The 17,144-nt window shown below is 39.1% G+C and overlaps 1 protein-coding gene across 1 annotated transcript; it reads left to right on the top strand.

The window, feature by feature from the left end:
- The first annotated feature begins 296 nt into the window (after nucleotides 1-296).
- On the top strand, nucleotides 297-9,301 carry LOC123518379 (mannan endo-1,4-beta-mannosidase-like). Its single transcript, XM_045279182.1, has 9 exons — nucleotides 297-386; nucleotides 4,138-4,297; nucleotides 4,440-4,681; nucleotides 5,040-5,117; nucleotides 5,840-5,928; nucleotides 7,604-7,683; nucleotides 8,310-8,467; nucleotides 8,755-8,877; nucleotides 9,034-9,301. The coding sequence occupies exons 1-9, from the start codon at nucleotides 306-308 to the stop codon at nucleotides 9,157-9,159; spliced, it is 1,137 nt and encodes a 378-aa protein (XP_045135117.1). The 5' UTR covers nucleotides 297-305; the 3' UTR covers nucleotides 9,160-9,301.
- The last annotated feature ends 7,843 nt before the right edge of the window (nucleotides 9,302-17,144 follow it).

Below are 17,144 nucleotides of genomic sequence, written 5' to 3'. Positions count from 1 at the left end.
TTATTTGCTTCTTCATGCTTTCGATTCACTCCTGCTCATTGGGTAAACTTGGAGCTTTATTGTGCCAGCAGTGCAGATGTCAACGAAATATTTACCATCATGCATGTAGCGGCCACATGACACTGATAAGACGGTGCTAAGGAAATTCTTATTTGCACCATTATGGCAACAATTACACTATTCCCTCGTGCACTAAGATAAGATAAACAACCACTGTTGCTAGGAAGGGGGAGGAGAAGGGTAAAGTAGCTCGGAAATTGTATATATATATACTGTACACAACAGCTAAACTGCAATCATGTGCCATGGAGCCTAACGTCAACATCAAACTTCTGCTGCTTCTGTGCCTTGCCCTTGTGGGATCTATCACCGCAGCTAGACTCAAGGTGAGGACACACACACACACACACACACACACACACACACACACACACACACACACACACACACACACACACACACACACACACACACACACACACACACACACACACACACACACACGTAGGGTAACGTCTGGCTGTCTCGTCAGAGACTGCAGCAGATCAAACAGTGAATTACACACAAACAAACAAACAAACACGCACATGCACACGCTCGCGACGCACGCGCACACACAAAAAAAAGAAATAAAAACTCGGAAATCATTATATTATTATTATTATTATTATTATTATTATTATTATTATTATTATTATAGTTATTATTATCATCGTTATGAGGCGGCAGATAAAGGTGATAATTACGATATCATATACTTAGATTTCAGTAAAGCCTTTGACAAGGTACCACACCAGAAACCATTGAGAAAGATTAGGGCGTACGAGATAGAGGGAAAAATATTAGGCTGGATTAAAACGCTGTTAGGCGATAGGTGACAGAGGGTAGTTATTAACGGATCTAATTGCGAGTTGGGTGAAGTAATTAGAGAGGTGCCACAGTGTTCAGCTTTGGAGCCATTGTTATTTTTAATATACAATAATGCCTTGGATAGTGGAATTAGTAGTGATATAAGTAAATTTACAGATGACACGAAGATAGCTAGATTAACTAGGAAAGATTCGGATGCCATTGCCTCGCAGGCAGATTTAGATAAAATGGACGAGTGAACAAGCAAATGGCAGATGCAGTTCAATACTAACAAGTGCAGAGTACTTAGCGTAGGTAGAGGTAACCCACACAATAGGTAAACGATAAATAACGAAGCACTAGGAAGTTCAAAGTATGAAAAAAATTTAGGAGTCATAGTTAGCTCTGATCTTGGTCATAGAAAGCAATGCACAGAGGCTAGAAATAGGGCAAATATGATACTAGGATTCATTTTTAGGAGTGTTATAAGCTGAAGTCCCAAAGTAATATTAAAATTATACTTGGCGCTGGTCACATCACATCTTGACTATGTGGTTCCCACATTTTAGCAAAGATATAGGAGTAGGTGCAAAGGAGGATGTCTGAAAAGATACAGGATATGAGGGACATCCCCTATGAAGCGAGATTGGAAAGAAAAAAAAACGTAGTTCAAGAAGGGACCTGATAGAAGTTTCTATTTTTTTTTCTTTTTTACGTTATGGCCTATAGCGCCTGTAGGCATACTTGGAGAGTATATGTGGGAAGCGCTGTTAAGCTTCCGCCTTTTAATGGCGCAGGCAATTTTACTTATAGTGGTACCCATATTAGGGCCCACATCACCACCCAAGTGCATCTTTGTTGTAACAGCCTAGAACCTGGGTATCATGGTGACATGTAGGTAACTTTAAACCACTCGACAAATAGCATAGCTTCAAAGTATGTGGTGGGATTCGAACCAACGCTTGGACATCTGTTCGATCTCACGCCCACCACCTTATCCACTACGCCACCGCCTCCCTAAGTGGTATAGGGGCTACAACAAAAGGGACATGAGCGAAGTTCTTAAGATCAATAGCGGAGACATAACCAAAAATAATGGATTTAATCTTGAAAAAATACAGATTTAGGAGAGAAATGGGAAGAAACTTGTTTTCAAACAGAGTGGTTGATGAGAGGAACGGACCCAGTGGTCATGTTGTTAGTGCTGAATCACTAGGGAGATTTAAAAGATTAGCTAAGTTTATGGAGCGGAATGATAGATAGAATTAGGTAGCTTTTCTCATACAGGGACTGCCACGTGTAGACCTGAAAGCCTCTAGCAGATTGCCTCTTTTCTTATGTTCTTATGTTCTTATCATCATCATCATCTTTGCAATGTATCTGTGAAGTGTGTGGTATGGTGAGGGGAAGGCTAAATAATGAGTGAGTTGCTCTTCGGCGTGTAGCGAGGTGTGTCAAGGTTAACTTTCTGAAGCAGACATTTTAGTATCCAAGTAAAGTACGAAACTGAATTATATGAGAGAGAGAGAGAGAGAGAGAGAGAGAGAGAGAGAGAGAGAGAGAGAGAGAGATATATATATATATATATATATATATATATATATATATATATATATATATATATATATATATATATATATATATATATATATATATATATATATATATATATATATATATATATATATATATATATATATATATATATATATATATATATATATATATATATATATATATATATATATATATATATATATATATATATATATATATATATATATATATATATATATATATATATATATATATATATATATATATATATATATATATATATATATATATATATATATATATATATATATATATATATATATATATATATATATATATATATATATATATATATATATATATATATATATATATATATATATATATATATATATATATATATATATATATATATATATATATATATATATATATATATATATATATATATATATATATATATATATATATATATATATATATATATATATATATATATATATATATATATATATATATATATATATATATATATATATATATATATATATATATATATATATATATATATATATATATATATATATATATATATATATATATATATATATATATATATATATATATATATATATATATATATATATATATATATATATATATATATATATATATATATATATATATATATATATATATATATATATATATATATATATATATATATATATATATATATATATATATATATATATATATATATATATATATATATATATATATATATATATATATATATATATATATATATATATATATATATATATATATATATATATATATATATATATATATATATATATATATATATATATATATATATATATATATATATATATATATATATATATATATATATATATATATATATATATATATATATATATATATATATATATATATATATATATATATATATATATATATATATATATATATATATATATATATATATATATATATATATATATATATATATATATATATATATATATATATATATATATATATATATATATATATATATATATATATATATATATATATATATATATATATATATATATATATATATATATATATATATATATATATATATATATATATATATATATATATATATATATATATATATATATATATATATATATATATATATATATATATATATATATATATATATATATATATATATATATATATATATATATATATATATATATATATATATATATATATATATATATATATATATATATATATATATATATATATATATATATATATATATATATATATATATATATATATATATATATATATATATATATATATATATATATATATATATATATATATATATATGCAGGCGTATATGTATAGGTTGGCCACAGTTGCCTCTACCAATCAGTCACTGGTTCTCTTGAGTTTTTCCGTGATGAACCGGATTCCTTGATCCTCACACACTGGCACACCCGCTGCTCCTTGGTGTCAGGTGGCTTGCCAGCGCAAGGCCATCCCGCTGACACTCAGCAAACAGAATTCCTTGTGTTTGTTTGTCCGCACAATTCATACAAAGGTGCGGTAACTGGTCAGGAAGGTGAGCAATGCGGCGGACGCGGGGCAAGGTTCTCTCAGCTGTTAACCTCCTTCCTGCACTCAACCTTGCAGGTGTCTGGCACGAATCTGGTTTACAATGGCGAAAAGGTTTTCCTCAACGGAGTAAACTACGCGTGGTACAATTATGGCTACGACTTTGGCAATGGCGGATACTCGGACACCCTGGAGCAATGGCTGAGGGAAATTGGGGCCGCCGGTGGAAACTCTGTCCGTGAGTGAAATGACGAGTGTATCAGTGTCGAGGATTGCATTTTCTTTTTCTTTTCTTTTTTTTGCAACTAGCATTCTCTCTCTCTCTCTCTCTCTCTCTCTCTCTCTCTCTCTCTCTCTCTCTCTCTCTCTCTCTCACTAAGGTGTTTGGGTGCACGTGGAGGGCTACAGTACACCAGAATTCAACAGTGACGGGTACGTTGTCGCCTGTGACAGAACTGGGCAGTTTGAAGATGATGTGCTCAGGTTCCTGAACGTAGCAAGGGACAACAACATTCTAGTGGTGTTGGTGTTGTGGAATGGAGCCTACTTCACCAACCAGCCAGCCATTAACCTGGTCTGGGAAGACTCTAAGCTTGACTCCTACATCGATAACTGTCTTAACGTGAGTCTTGGTGCAACGCTTTTTTTGTCTTCTTGCTTTACTCTATGACTGCTCTTATCTGAGTAGTGGATGAAATGTACCCTTTTCCAATTTTGGGTTTTGTTGATACTAAAGATATTTAATGCCGTTCTCTATACCGGTGAATGTGTTCAGAGTGTTTCTTCTGCCAGAGGATGTAACCTTCGCATCACATTATTCAGTGTTGCAGATTCACCACCACAACACACGGCAGGATGATTGTAGTTTTATCCTTTAGAGTAATCATCTGCGCCCGCCATGTGCCATAGCTGAGTCGTGGCTCAGCAGGTAGGGATGCAACCTGCCCTTAGTGCTTCACCTGTGTGTCTCTGCTTTACAGAGTCTCATGCACAAGATCAAGGGTCACCCTGCCCTGGGGGCTGTGGAAGCAGTGAATGAACCCGAGGGTTCCGTGAGGGTGAGTGGACAGAAGGATCGAGGCTCAAATAATTGTTTTCATGATAATAACTTTCTCGAGTGAAAGCTGAAAACAAACCTTTTCAAGATAGTACTGTAACCTGTTTCTGTGGGAGTGTCTCAATGGATGGCTCAGGACAACAAAGATAGTAAAAAGTTCTAACTCCAGTTTCCAAATGATTAATCATCGAAAGTTCAAATAAAATAGCAGGATTAGTTCTGGATTTGTCTTACATCTCTGTTGAAACTGTTGATGTCGTAAGAAAGGAAGAACAATCATATAGAGAGTTTCAGAGTCTGAATGAAGATGAACGCTTACATTCATCATGTAACAACTACGTCTACCAAAATGAGCTATTCAAAATAGAATACAAACACAGCAAAAACTGTCTCATGCTTATGTGAGTATGGATGTCTGTGACAACACAAGACACACCTGGGGCCACCGCTCCCCTCTGCCCTCCCGCCTGTCAACACCACTGCAGCCCTCTTCTCTCTCTTGATGTCCTCCTCCAGGCATACTACACCGACTCTAAGACCACCCACCATTTCCTTTATCCCCTCATGCGAACCTTCCGTCACATCCTTCCTCTCCTTTCCTCCTCCGCCTTTCCATTTCACCTCTGTCTCCCTCCACCGCCCCCCTCCTTTCTTTCATCTCTTCAGCACATTCGCACGCTACCTATAACCCAATATATCCCTTATAATGGCTACACCTGCCAGGTGGAGAGCAGCCAGGAACACTGCTACGACACCACTCTCATCGGCCAGAACGGTGCCGGCTGGACAGGCAGGAACATCCCTATGGAGAGGTGAGGGTCGTCATCATTTCTTTACAAAAGAACATAAGGACATCAAGCCTATACGTCGCAGTCTCTGCATGAAATATACCTACCTATTTTCATACATCACCCATTTCATATATTTTTCTAATACTCGTCCTCCTACTTTTTATTCAAAGACACTAAATTATGAAATTACTGAGGCAGTCCAACTTCCGCATTACCTCAAGACCTCCCAACTCATCCATGAAAAGCAGCAAACACAAATTCATGATTCTTCGAATGGGTAACTGAAGACCAAACAAGAACTAAGGGGAATTCTAATGTACACCTGAAAGCAAGCCGCACGGCTTTCCTTTCCCGTGGCTTCAAGAGTTATCCTGGAATTTTCTTAGTTCATAGAGAGCTTCCTTTTCACCTCTAGATTTTCTTCTTTGCGGGGTTTCGACGGCGGAAACGATTTCTAAAGAAGCATCGTGGGGAGTTATGGAAGAAGGAAAATAAGAGCAATTAGCGTCTAACGTAATCATTACTGGCTCTTATCACAGAAGTAAGGAGACCGTTTTGGGAAAGGTTCACAAGAGGTCTGTTTATCAACTTTCCGTGGGGAGTCCGTGTCAACTACTGGTATTTAAGGAGAGGGATGAAGAATGCGACGCGTTTTAGTATTTTAGTGAAGGGAAGTGACCATATGACCCATATGAAAAAATAGAGTTTTTATATGCGGCTCCTTTTCTTTGTCAATCGTTGGAAAAGATTTGCTTAGGTGTTTTGTAAAATTTCGCGAAACATAATACGACACCAGCACAACGTCATCCAAATTTCAGGCAGTCACGTGTACAGAAATATGCTCTTTACTTGAAACGTTCAATACCATGACGCGTTTTCATACATATTCTGGTTACTATTTTGTGATTTTAAAAAGCTTCAGAAACTTGTGTGAGAGATTAAACTAATGAAGACTGGCAATTAATCTTCTGACCTCCATAGACCCTTCCTAACGTAATCAAATAATCTAATAGTACCCAAAACTCTAGATAAAAATGCGTCCCAGTACTAGCTGGATTAAAAACGATAAAGTATTTAAAAATTCGTGTGTACACTGTGATTTTAATTAATATTACTTATTCCATCTCAAAATGGAATATATTTTTCTTCTAAACAATAGTAAATTATATAGTTAAAACATCGCTTCTGGTTTATACAATGCGGTAACGAGTCCTCCTCACCCTGTTCATTGTTCCCCGCCGCCTTTGTCTTCTGTGATTAATCTCCTCCTCTGAGGCTGCGATGTGTAGAGCAGAGGCTGTAAACTCCAGGCGAACCGGATCCATAATTTCTAAGACGCTGCTTAGTGACTATTGCACAGTTTCTTGTCAAGGCTAATGAGCACAGTGTAATTAGTAACCTGCCTCCTTTCCAGATGAACGATATGGCTTCCTTGGATGTGCGGATGACGAGAGAGAGAGAGAGAGAGAGAGAGAGAGAGAGAGAGAGAGAGAGAGAGAGAGAGAGAGAGAGAGAGAGAGAGAGAGAGAGAGAGAGAGAGAGAGAGAGAGAGAGAGAGAGAGAGAGAGAGAGAGAGAGAGAGAGAGAGAGAGAGAGAGAGAGAGAGAGAGAGAGAGAGAGAGAGAGAGAGAGAGAGAGAGAGAGAGAGAGAGAAGGGGAACATAGGTTAATATCATTCCTCATCCTGTTCTTTCAGGTATCTTCGTTTCATCGGCCGCCAGAATGAGGCTGTGCGCGCCATCGACCCCGAAACACTTATCACACTTGGCTCCTGGGGTAAGTACACACACACACACACACACACACACACACACACACACACACACACACACACACACGACTTTGCCTCTGTAAGTTTTCGAGCTTCCACTAGTGAGGTGGTTGCAAAGAAGTTTCGAACCAAAAGTATATTTGCTTCACCATATCACCATAAACCACTCAGCTCGGCGCCTTTCACTCGCACTGCATGAGTCACGCAAGAAAAATGACCTAGCAATCATTTATTCATCATAAGAGTAATCAAGAATCATCATTACTGTAAGAAAAAGACTCTCTCTCTCTCTCTCTCTCATACAAAAATACAAAAATAAAAGGAGAAACAGACTGGTCATCTCATACCCAAGAACACAAAGCGGGACGCACAGCACACGTCACTCGAGCAGGGATCTAAACGTGCCTTTGAATTCAGTACCTGCGGATCATCTATCACCGCTGGAATACATTACACTCTGTCTTGCTGCCGCTATAGATAGATAAAATTATACAACGATCCTCGCCCAGCTGTTCCCTGTCACTTAGTCCGTCAATTTATAGGGATATTCAATAATGCTTAGTTTAAAAGTACATCACTTCCGCCCACCTCGCCACTTCTCTCTCTCTCTCTCTGATGTGGACTCCCGCAGGCCAGTTCGCGCAGAGTGACGCCTTTGGGAACACTCACAATCACTACAGCGACGAATGTCTCAACAATGCCGCCGGTGGGAGTAACGCGGGTCTCGACTTCTATCAAATGCACAGCTACGCCTGGGGCAGCACCTGGAGCCCCAACGCCCCCTTCACGGTGGGTTGGCCAGGTGTTGTGTGTGTGTGTGTGTGTGTGTGTGTGTGTGTGTGTGTTCTCTCTTTCTGTCTCTCTCTCTCTCTCTCTCTCTCTGAATGTTGGCGATATTTCCATATATATTTATCATCCCACATGTTTTTTTCTTTCTCTTCCTCGAACTTCATCACCGCCGTCACCATTACCACTACCACCCCGTCCTCCTTCTTCTTCTCCTCTTCTTTATCTTCTCCTCCTTCTCCTCCTCTTCTTTCTTCCTGCCACATCCTCAAGTTTTCCTCCTCCCGTAGGTGGACGCAGCGGACTACGGTCTAGACAAGCCTAACGTGATTGGTGAGTATGCCTCGGTCTGTGCCCAGAGCGGTGATTCGCTGCCGGCACTCTTCAAGTACGCCTACGAGCACGGCTACAGCGTGAGTACTGACCTGCCACCTGTTTGGAAAGAATTATTGAAGGGAAGGTGAAGAATAGTAGCGAGTGAATGAATAAAATCATATACATAAGACTATATATTCATGATGAGTATTTGGAACAAGAGTCATATTTCTAAATGAAGCTTGTAACTACAGGGCGGCTGGAGTTGGCACTACACTGGTTCCGGAGAGTGCTCTGACACCCGCCAGGCTCAGCTAGACGCCCTGGGCACGCTTGCTGGCCGCACTGATCACGGAAAAGTGGACATCGTTGTCGAATAACTTGAATACCTACCATGGTTCCCTTGATATATTTGTATAGCCAACTCTCTCTCCCTTGACACCAACGCCTGGACCATTTGGCTTGATATGTCCATCACTTTATGAGATCTTGGTTGTGAGTTAGATTGAATAAAGTCAACACTGCAAATATGCTTCTTATTGTCATTGTTCATTCCGTTTGCTCCGTCTCTCTCCTCGTCCCACATTATGGTGTTATACTCGTACATAAGAGCCAATTCTCAGCCACGTTTGGTGCAAAAGAGTTGATCACGTAGACTAACAATTGCGCCAGTAATGGATTGTTCTTGTAACTTATTTTGGCTGGAGATTATCCCTTGAAAATAATCCCTAATTCACATTTTTCTTCCCTCACACAGATCCAAGGGACTGAAGCAATAGTTGTGAATAATTCTAGTTTATAGAAGGTACTTAACTCTCTCTCTCTCTCTCTCTCTCTCTCTCTCTCTCTCTCTCTCTCTCTCTCTCTCTCTCTCTCTCGTCTCCTTTCACGACAACTGCAGCACTTCACTAAAATTTCAATCCCTGGTTCTGCGTTGCCTTCCTGCTTCCTCTTCCTCAGCGTGCAGATCAAATGGAATAGTTCATGCAGTCACGGCGCACAGCCTCGTAAAGACCAATAGTTACGCTGCAGTCTGCTCTTTCCCTTACTGTATTTCTCAGTAAATATACAGGTCTTCATCTGGGAAGCCATCTAGTTTTCTGTCTTGTGAGTTTCATTCATGCACATGTACCAAGGTATTCTGGTTACACTTACAATTGATGACACACAAACACACCTTTTTCTCCTAAGAGTCAACTAAATTTTGCCTGGCGAGACTCAAATGTAGCGCGCAATGATAGACTGCATACAAAATTACTAGACAAAATTCGTGTAGTCCACCAGACATTCAAATGTTTTATCTTATCCATCGCACTGCCAATCTGCATAGTTTCGTTTGACTCCCAAGCAAACAAACCTCTGCCTTCCTCCAACGCCCGAGTGAACCAGTCAGACAAGAGGCAGTGTCCAGCAGCCATGCAGTCACTGTCCATTACTTGTCCTACAACTTGGCATTAGGCAGATTCCGGGTCAATTGTGGGTTAACCTACACTCATTTCCACTACTCCTTGACGTCTCCCCTTTACCTCAACGCCTCCGTCTGCTTCTATGTCTGCTATCTAATTTTGTAACGTGATCATCATGAACTCAACGTGATCATCTTCAAGTCAACAGATCACGCAGGAACGCCACACAACGCATGACTTCTGATCTTTCTAAGATTTCTGATTGGGACAGAGAAAACTTAGTAGTGTTCAATGCCTCAAAAATTCAATTGCTCCATCTATCAACTCAACACAACCTTCCAAACACCTATCCCTTCTTCTTCAATGACATTCAACTGTCTCCCTCTTCTACACTGAATATCTACGGTCTGTCCTTTACTCATAATCTTAACTGAAAACGTCACATCTCATCTCTTACTAAAACAGCTTCTATGAAGTTAGGTATTCTGAGGCGTCTCTGACAGTTTTTCTTGCACCTCCAACTGTTAACTCTATACAAGGGCCTTATCCATCCTTGTATGGAGTACTTTTCGCATATTTAGGGGATACACTCACAGAGTGTTATTAGATCAGGTAGACGTCCACGCGTAGGTTCGAATCCCACCACGTATAGCCTTAGAAACTTTGCCATTTATCGAGTAGTTTAAAGTTACCTACATGTCACCATGATACTAAGTGGTTACATAAAAAATGCGCTTGGGTGGTGATATGGGCCCTAATATGGGTACCCCTATAATAAAAATTGCCTGCGCTACTAATAAATGGAGGTAGTAGACAGCTACCGAAATAATAACTTACTTCCAGAGAGATCTAATAGCACTAGTTCATTGGGTGCTGTAAACCTTCCATTGAAGCTAGTTGTGATCTCGCTGAACGTTTCCCTTTGTCTCACAACTCAAGGGGCAGTCACAGCCTATCCTCTAAAGACAACTTTTCTTCACACAAAACTACATGCTCTTACCACACATACACCCTTTACTTGAAAATCAAAATTTAAAAGAAAAATGGGTACTCCAAACCATGCCTCGGAGTCCCCTTCTGGGGAGGGGACCAAAAATGTCCCCAGGTCGGACGCCTCTCTCAGGGGCGACCACAAATGCCTTGACACCTCCCTCAACTTTTTCTACATTAACTTCTGCAACATTCGCGGTCTTAGATCTAATTTTCAATCTGTAGAACACCACCTCTCCTCTACTAAACCTCATCTTCTTTTCCTCACCGAAACACAGCTGTCTGAGGCAACTGACAGTAGCCCCTTCTCTGTTCCCTCCTACTTTCTCTATTCTCATTTTCATTCCAAAGCTGGATGTTGCGTCTATGTACGCAACGACTTAACGTCTCGTGCCCACGCTCTTGAATCTTCCGAGTTTTCCACCATCTGGCTTCGACTTAACAGTCACTCTCAAACTAAATTCATCTGTGCTGTTTATCTCTCCCTAACTCTTCTGACTATAGTAAATTCTTCGACTACTTAACTTCTAAAGTGGAGCACATTCTGTCCCTCTACCCTTTCGCTGAGATTTCCATTCTTGGAGATTTCAATGTTCACCACCAGCTTTGGCTTTCATCTCCCTTCACTGACCATCCTGGTGAACTAGCCTTCAACTTTGCTATCCTCCATGACCTAGAGCAACTGGTGCAACACCCTACTCGTATTCCTGACCGTCTTGGAGACACGCCCAACATTCTTGATCTCTTCCTCACCTCTAATCCTTCTGCTTATGCTGTCACCCTTTCATCTCCGTTGGGCTCCTCCGATCACAATCTCATTTCTGTATCTTGTCCTATTTTTCCAATCCCTCCACAGGATCCCAAGAGCGAAGGTGCCTCTGGCGTTTTGCCTCTGCCAGTTGGGGGACCTGAGGAGGTATTATGCTGATTTTCCTGGAATGATTATTGCTTCCGTGTCAGAGACCCATCTCTTTGTGCTGAACGCATAACAGAGGTGTTAGTATCTGGCATGGAGGCGTACATTCCTCATTCTTTTCTCAACCTAAACCTTCTAAACCTTGGTTTAACTCAGCCTGTTCTCGTGCTATACATGATAGAGAGGTTGCCCACAAAAGGTACTTGAGCCTTCCATCTCCTGAATCTCATGCACTTTATATCTCTGCCCGGAATCATGCCAAGTCTGTTCTTCAACTTGCCAAACACTCTTTCATAAATAGAAAATGTCAAAATCTTTCAAACTCAAACTCCCTCGAGACTTCTGGCATCTAGCCAAAAACATCTCAAATAACTTCACTTCTTCATCTTTCCTCCTTTATTTCATCCTGATGGCACCACTGCCATCTCTTCTGTCTCTAAAGCTGAACTCTTCTCTCAAACCTTTGCTCACAACTCCACCTTGGATGATTCTGGGCTTGTCCTCCTCTCCTCCTCCCTCTGACTATTTCATGTCTACAATTAAAATTCTTCGTAATGATGTTTTCCATGCCCTTGCTGGCCTAAACCCTCGGAAGGCTTATGGACCTGATGGGGTCCCTCCTATTGTTCTCAAAAACTGTGCTTCCGTGCTTGCACCTTGCCTGGCCAAACTCTTCCAACTTTGTCTATCGACTTCTACCTTTCCTTCCTGCTGGAAGTTTGCCTACATTCAGCCTGTTCCTAAAAAGGGTGACCGTTCTAACCCTCAAACTACCGTCCTATAGCTTTAATCTCTTGCTTGTCTAAAGTTTTTGAATCTATCCTGAATAGGAAGATTCTCAAACATCTGTCACTTCACAATCTTCTGATCGCCAGTATGGCTTCCGTCAAGGTCGCTCTACTGGTGATCTTCTGGCTTTCCTTACTGAGTCTTGGTCATCCTCTTTTAGAGATTTCGGTGAAACTTTTGCTGTAGCGTTAGACATATCAAAAGCTTTTGATAGAGTCTGGCATAAAGCTTTGATTTCAAAACTGCCCTCCTACGGCTTCTATCCTTCTCTCTGCAACTTTATCTCAAGTTTCCTTTCCGACCGTTCTATTGCTGCTGTGGTAGACGGCCACTGTTCTTCTCCTAAATCTATTAATAGTGGTGTTCCTCAGGGTTCTGTCCTGTCACCCACTCTCTTTCTATTATTCATTAATGACCTTCTTAACCAAACTTCTTGCCCTATCCACTCCTACGCTGATGATACCACCTACATCTTTCCACGTCCTTTCAGAGACGACCAACCCTTCAGGAAGTCAACAGATCACGCAGGGACGCCACAGAACGCCTGACTTCCGATCTTTCTAAGATTTCCGATTGGGGCAGAGAAAATCTAGTAGTTTTCAATGCCTCAAAACTCAATTCCTCCATCTATCAACTCGACACAACCTTCCAGACAACTATCCCTCTTCTTCAATGACACTCAACTGTCTCCATCTTCCACACTGAATATCCTCGGTCTGTTCTTTACTCATAATCTTTACTGGAAACTTCACATCTGATCTCTTGCTAAAACAGCTTCTATGAAGTTAGGCGTTCTGAGGCTTCTCCGTCAGTTTTTCTCGCCCCTCCAACTGCTTACTCTGTATAAGGGCCTTATCCGCTCTTGTATGGAGCACTCTTCGCATGTTTGGGAAGGTTCCAGTCACACAGTTTTATTAGATAGGATGGAATCAAAAGCTTTTCGTCTCGTCAACTCCCCTCCTCTGACTGTCTTCAGCCTCTTTCTCACCGATGAAATGTTGCATCTCTTTCTATCTTTTATCATTATTTTCATGGTAATTGTCCTACTGATCTTGCTAACTACATGCCTCCCCTCCTCGTGTGGCCTCGCTGCACAAGGCTTTCTTCTTTCTCTCACCCCTATTCTGTCTAACTCTCTAATACAAAAGTTAACCAGTTCTCTCAATCATTCATACTTTTTAATTTTTTTTATTTATACATGTGGGCTTTTCACGGGAATTTATGGGCTAAAGGGGATACTTTTTGGGGTACCTCCTATCTCAAAACCCACCCGCTAGGAAACTGTTGCCCCGAGTGAGGAAGCCCAACCTACACTCGAACGTGGACAGGATACGAACCCGTGCGCTTGCAGACCCCTCGGACCCCAAAGCACGCATGGTTCCACTGTACCACGGCTGCTTTCTCTGGTAAACTCTGGAACTCCCTGCCTGCTTCTGTATTTCCATTTTCCTACGACTTGACTTCTTTTAAGAGGGAGGTTTCAAGACCTGAATTTTGGCTAATTCCTCATCAATCTTTAAGGGAACTAGCATTTTAATTGGCCCCTTTTATAATATTTTTTTTGCCCTTAGCTAGTTTCCCTCTTGCATAAAAAAATCTGAAATTGCGGGAAAATTCTGAGCTTAGTAGCAATGTGTGTGCCCCGATCTTGACTTCACGCCCTGATTGTATAAGCCTGGAATAACAATTTACACAACTATGTGTGAATAACTAAAGGACTGATCGTTTTAAGGCACTATTACCAAAGCAAATGGAAAGCAATGATAATTATTGTTGAGGATGTCACTGGTAGGAGTAGCTCCATTACATTCTGAAATGCTCATTTACAGCTTAGATTTGTGGTATAAATATCATTATATCACGCTATGTACCTATGTACTACTGTCATGTTTGTTTATTTTCGTGAAAGCATTATACAAGCTAAAGATTTTTTTAATTAGCACAAGTATGTTATTTCACACGGTTTTATTTTTGTTAGGTATATTCTGATAATTACATCCTTCATCATTATATTTCTTATACAAGTTAGGTAATGATAATGTTATCTATACAAGTGCATATGTGAATATTCCCACCACGGTCCCTTCCTCCCACTCCACATACATAAGCCCTTGAAGTAAACAAATAAAGGAAAACAAAAATATATAAATAAGAAAGAAAGAAGGAAACGAAGAAAAAGTAACAAGAAGGAAAACCTACAGAGAGAGAGAGAGAGAGAGAGAGAGAGAGAGAGAGAGAGAGAGAGAGAGAGAGAGAGAGAGAGAGAGAGAGAGAGAGAGAGAGAGAGAGAGAGAGAGAGAGAGAGAGAGAGAGAGAGAGAGAGAGAGAGAGAGAGTATGCACCACTCCATCACATGCACATAATGGTACCGTCGGCACGGAACACCAATTTTCAATATCCTAATGACGCAGCATATGACTCGACTCCATCATTCTCGCACTGAGAAGAGAGAGAGAGAGAGAGAGAGAGAGAGAGAGAGAGAGAGAGAGAGAGAGAGAGAGAGAGAGAGAGAGAGAGAGAGAGAGAGAGAGAGAGAGAGAGAGAGAGAGAGAGAGAGAGAGAGAGAGAGAGAGAGAGAGAGAGAGAGAGAGAGAGAATCTGCATTCGTACTCTTTAGGTCTGGACATCACGCTACTTTAACCTTTTCAGTAGTAGGATGCATTTTTACTAGATTTTGGATGTGATTAGACTATTTCATTGACCTTAGGAAAGGTTTATGGAGGTCAGAAGATACTGGGACACATTTTTACCCTGAGATTTGTGTACGATTAGACCATTTCATTGATATTAGAAAGGGTCAATGGAGGTCAGAGATTAATGGCCACAGTTTTCACTATTTTAACCTCTCACATAAGTTTCTGAAGATGTATAAAATAACCAAATAGTAACCGGAATGAATATAGAAACGCGTCATGGTACTCAAGGTGTTAATGCACATAGTATTCTATTCTAATCTCCACATAAGTTTCTGAAGCTGTATAAAATCACGAAGTACTAAGCAGAATGAATATGGAAAAGCGTTATCATACTGAAGGGGGTTAAAGTATTACCATGAGAAGTGTTAAGTATGTAAGGCTTATGCACTTCTGAAAATACTTTAACCAATAAATAACCAACATCCAACAATAGTTGTACTACTCGTGATATTTAAGGAAGTGAAATGCTGTCAACTTCCATCAAGCAGTGATTTATTTATTCATTTATTTGTCCTTTCATTTTGTTCAAGGAGCGACAATAGGAAAAATATTTCACTGAAATCTGAAGAAGTCACTTATTCATAAACTGTCGTTTTCTACTTTTGACAATTTAGATCAGCAGAATCTGGAATTCACCTTGTTTCACATTTTCATAGCTCATTATTCTCTACATGTGAATTGAAAACCACCAAATGTACACAAAATGCCAAACTTTCAAGTAACAAATCAGTAGTCTAATGGAGAAATTTTGTTTCGTACAGTTGTGTTCGTTTCCTATTCTCATATTGCTAACATAACACTAATAGTTTTGTCCACAGCAGAATAAATTTATCATTCCTGCATTACTACAAATAAATCATCAAGTTTGAATTACCGCGTGTCTCATAGTTGTACCTGCTTGCTACTGTATTCCCGCAGTGTATTCCCAGTTTTGAAATGTTTTTATCGCATCACAATTGATGACTTACGCATCACTAACATAAGGTAATCAAACTTAACTAATTTTGCTAATAACTGTATTCATTTGCTCATCACGGCTAACGTTGTGTAATGGACCTAATTTTATTTAATATGCAATAGTGATAATGCATTTTTCATGTATAATTACTAAAATCAAACAAATTATTTTGAGTATGATTGTGTTTATTTTTGTTAACACATTCCTAACATAGAATAATAAACAACTGGTTATTATTGTTATTATCACAATTTTTTTCATCATCATCTTCACCATTATTACTAAGAGTTTAGCGCGATGGCAGTCTTAACTAACCACGAATATCTCTCACTAAATCATCAACTTCAAAGCCAATGAGGACTAAAACCACCAACTAATCTCACAAGTCAGAGAATCGACCTCCATCACCCCCACACCTTTACAGAAAGATTCACGTCTACTAACACCTCCTCGATCATAGAGTCTCGCCCCTGCAGTGTTGCCTCGCGGAGAATGGCAACGCGTTGACTAATTAGGAGCAAAACAACATACTCGGGCTTATCACTCATTACCGCGCTACTAACACTTCCTCGATCATAGAGTTTCACCCCTGCAGTGTTGCCTCGCGGAA

This window comes from Portunus trituberculatus, chromosome 43, assembly GCF_017591435.1.
Source record: "Portunus trituberculatus isolate SZX2019 chromosome 43, ASM1759143v1, whole genome shotgun sequence".
Taxonomy (NCBI): Eukaryota; Metazoa; Arthropoda; class Malacostraca; order Decapoda; family Portunidae; genus Portunus; species Portunus trituberculatus.
The sequence above is the reverse complement of the archived record's forward strand: the minus strand, read 5'-3'. Positions and strand labels throughout refer to the sequence as shown.

Excerpts from the sequence above, each read along its gene's own strand:
- LOC123518379 (XM_045279182.1), top strand. The coding sequence starts at position 306 with ATGGAGCCTAACGTCAACATCAAACTTCTGCTGCTTCTGTGCCTTGCC. Across the intron at positions 4,682-5,039 it reads ACATCGATAACTGTCTTAAC|AGTCTCATGCACAAGATCAA; the intron begins GTGAGTCTTGGT and ends TCTGCTTTACAG. Across the intron at positions 8,878-9,033 it reads CCTACGAGCACGGCTACAGC|GGCGGCTGGAGTTGGCACTA; the intron begins GTGAGTACTGAC and ends TTGTAACTACAG.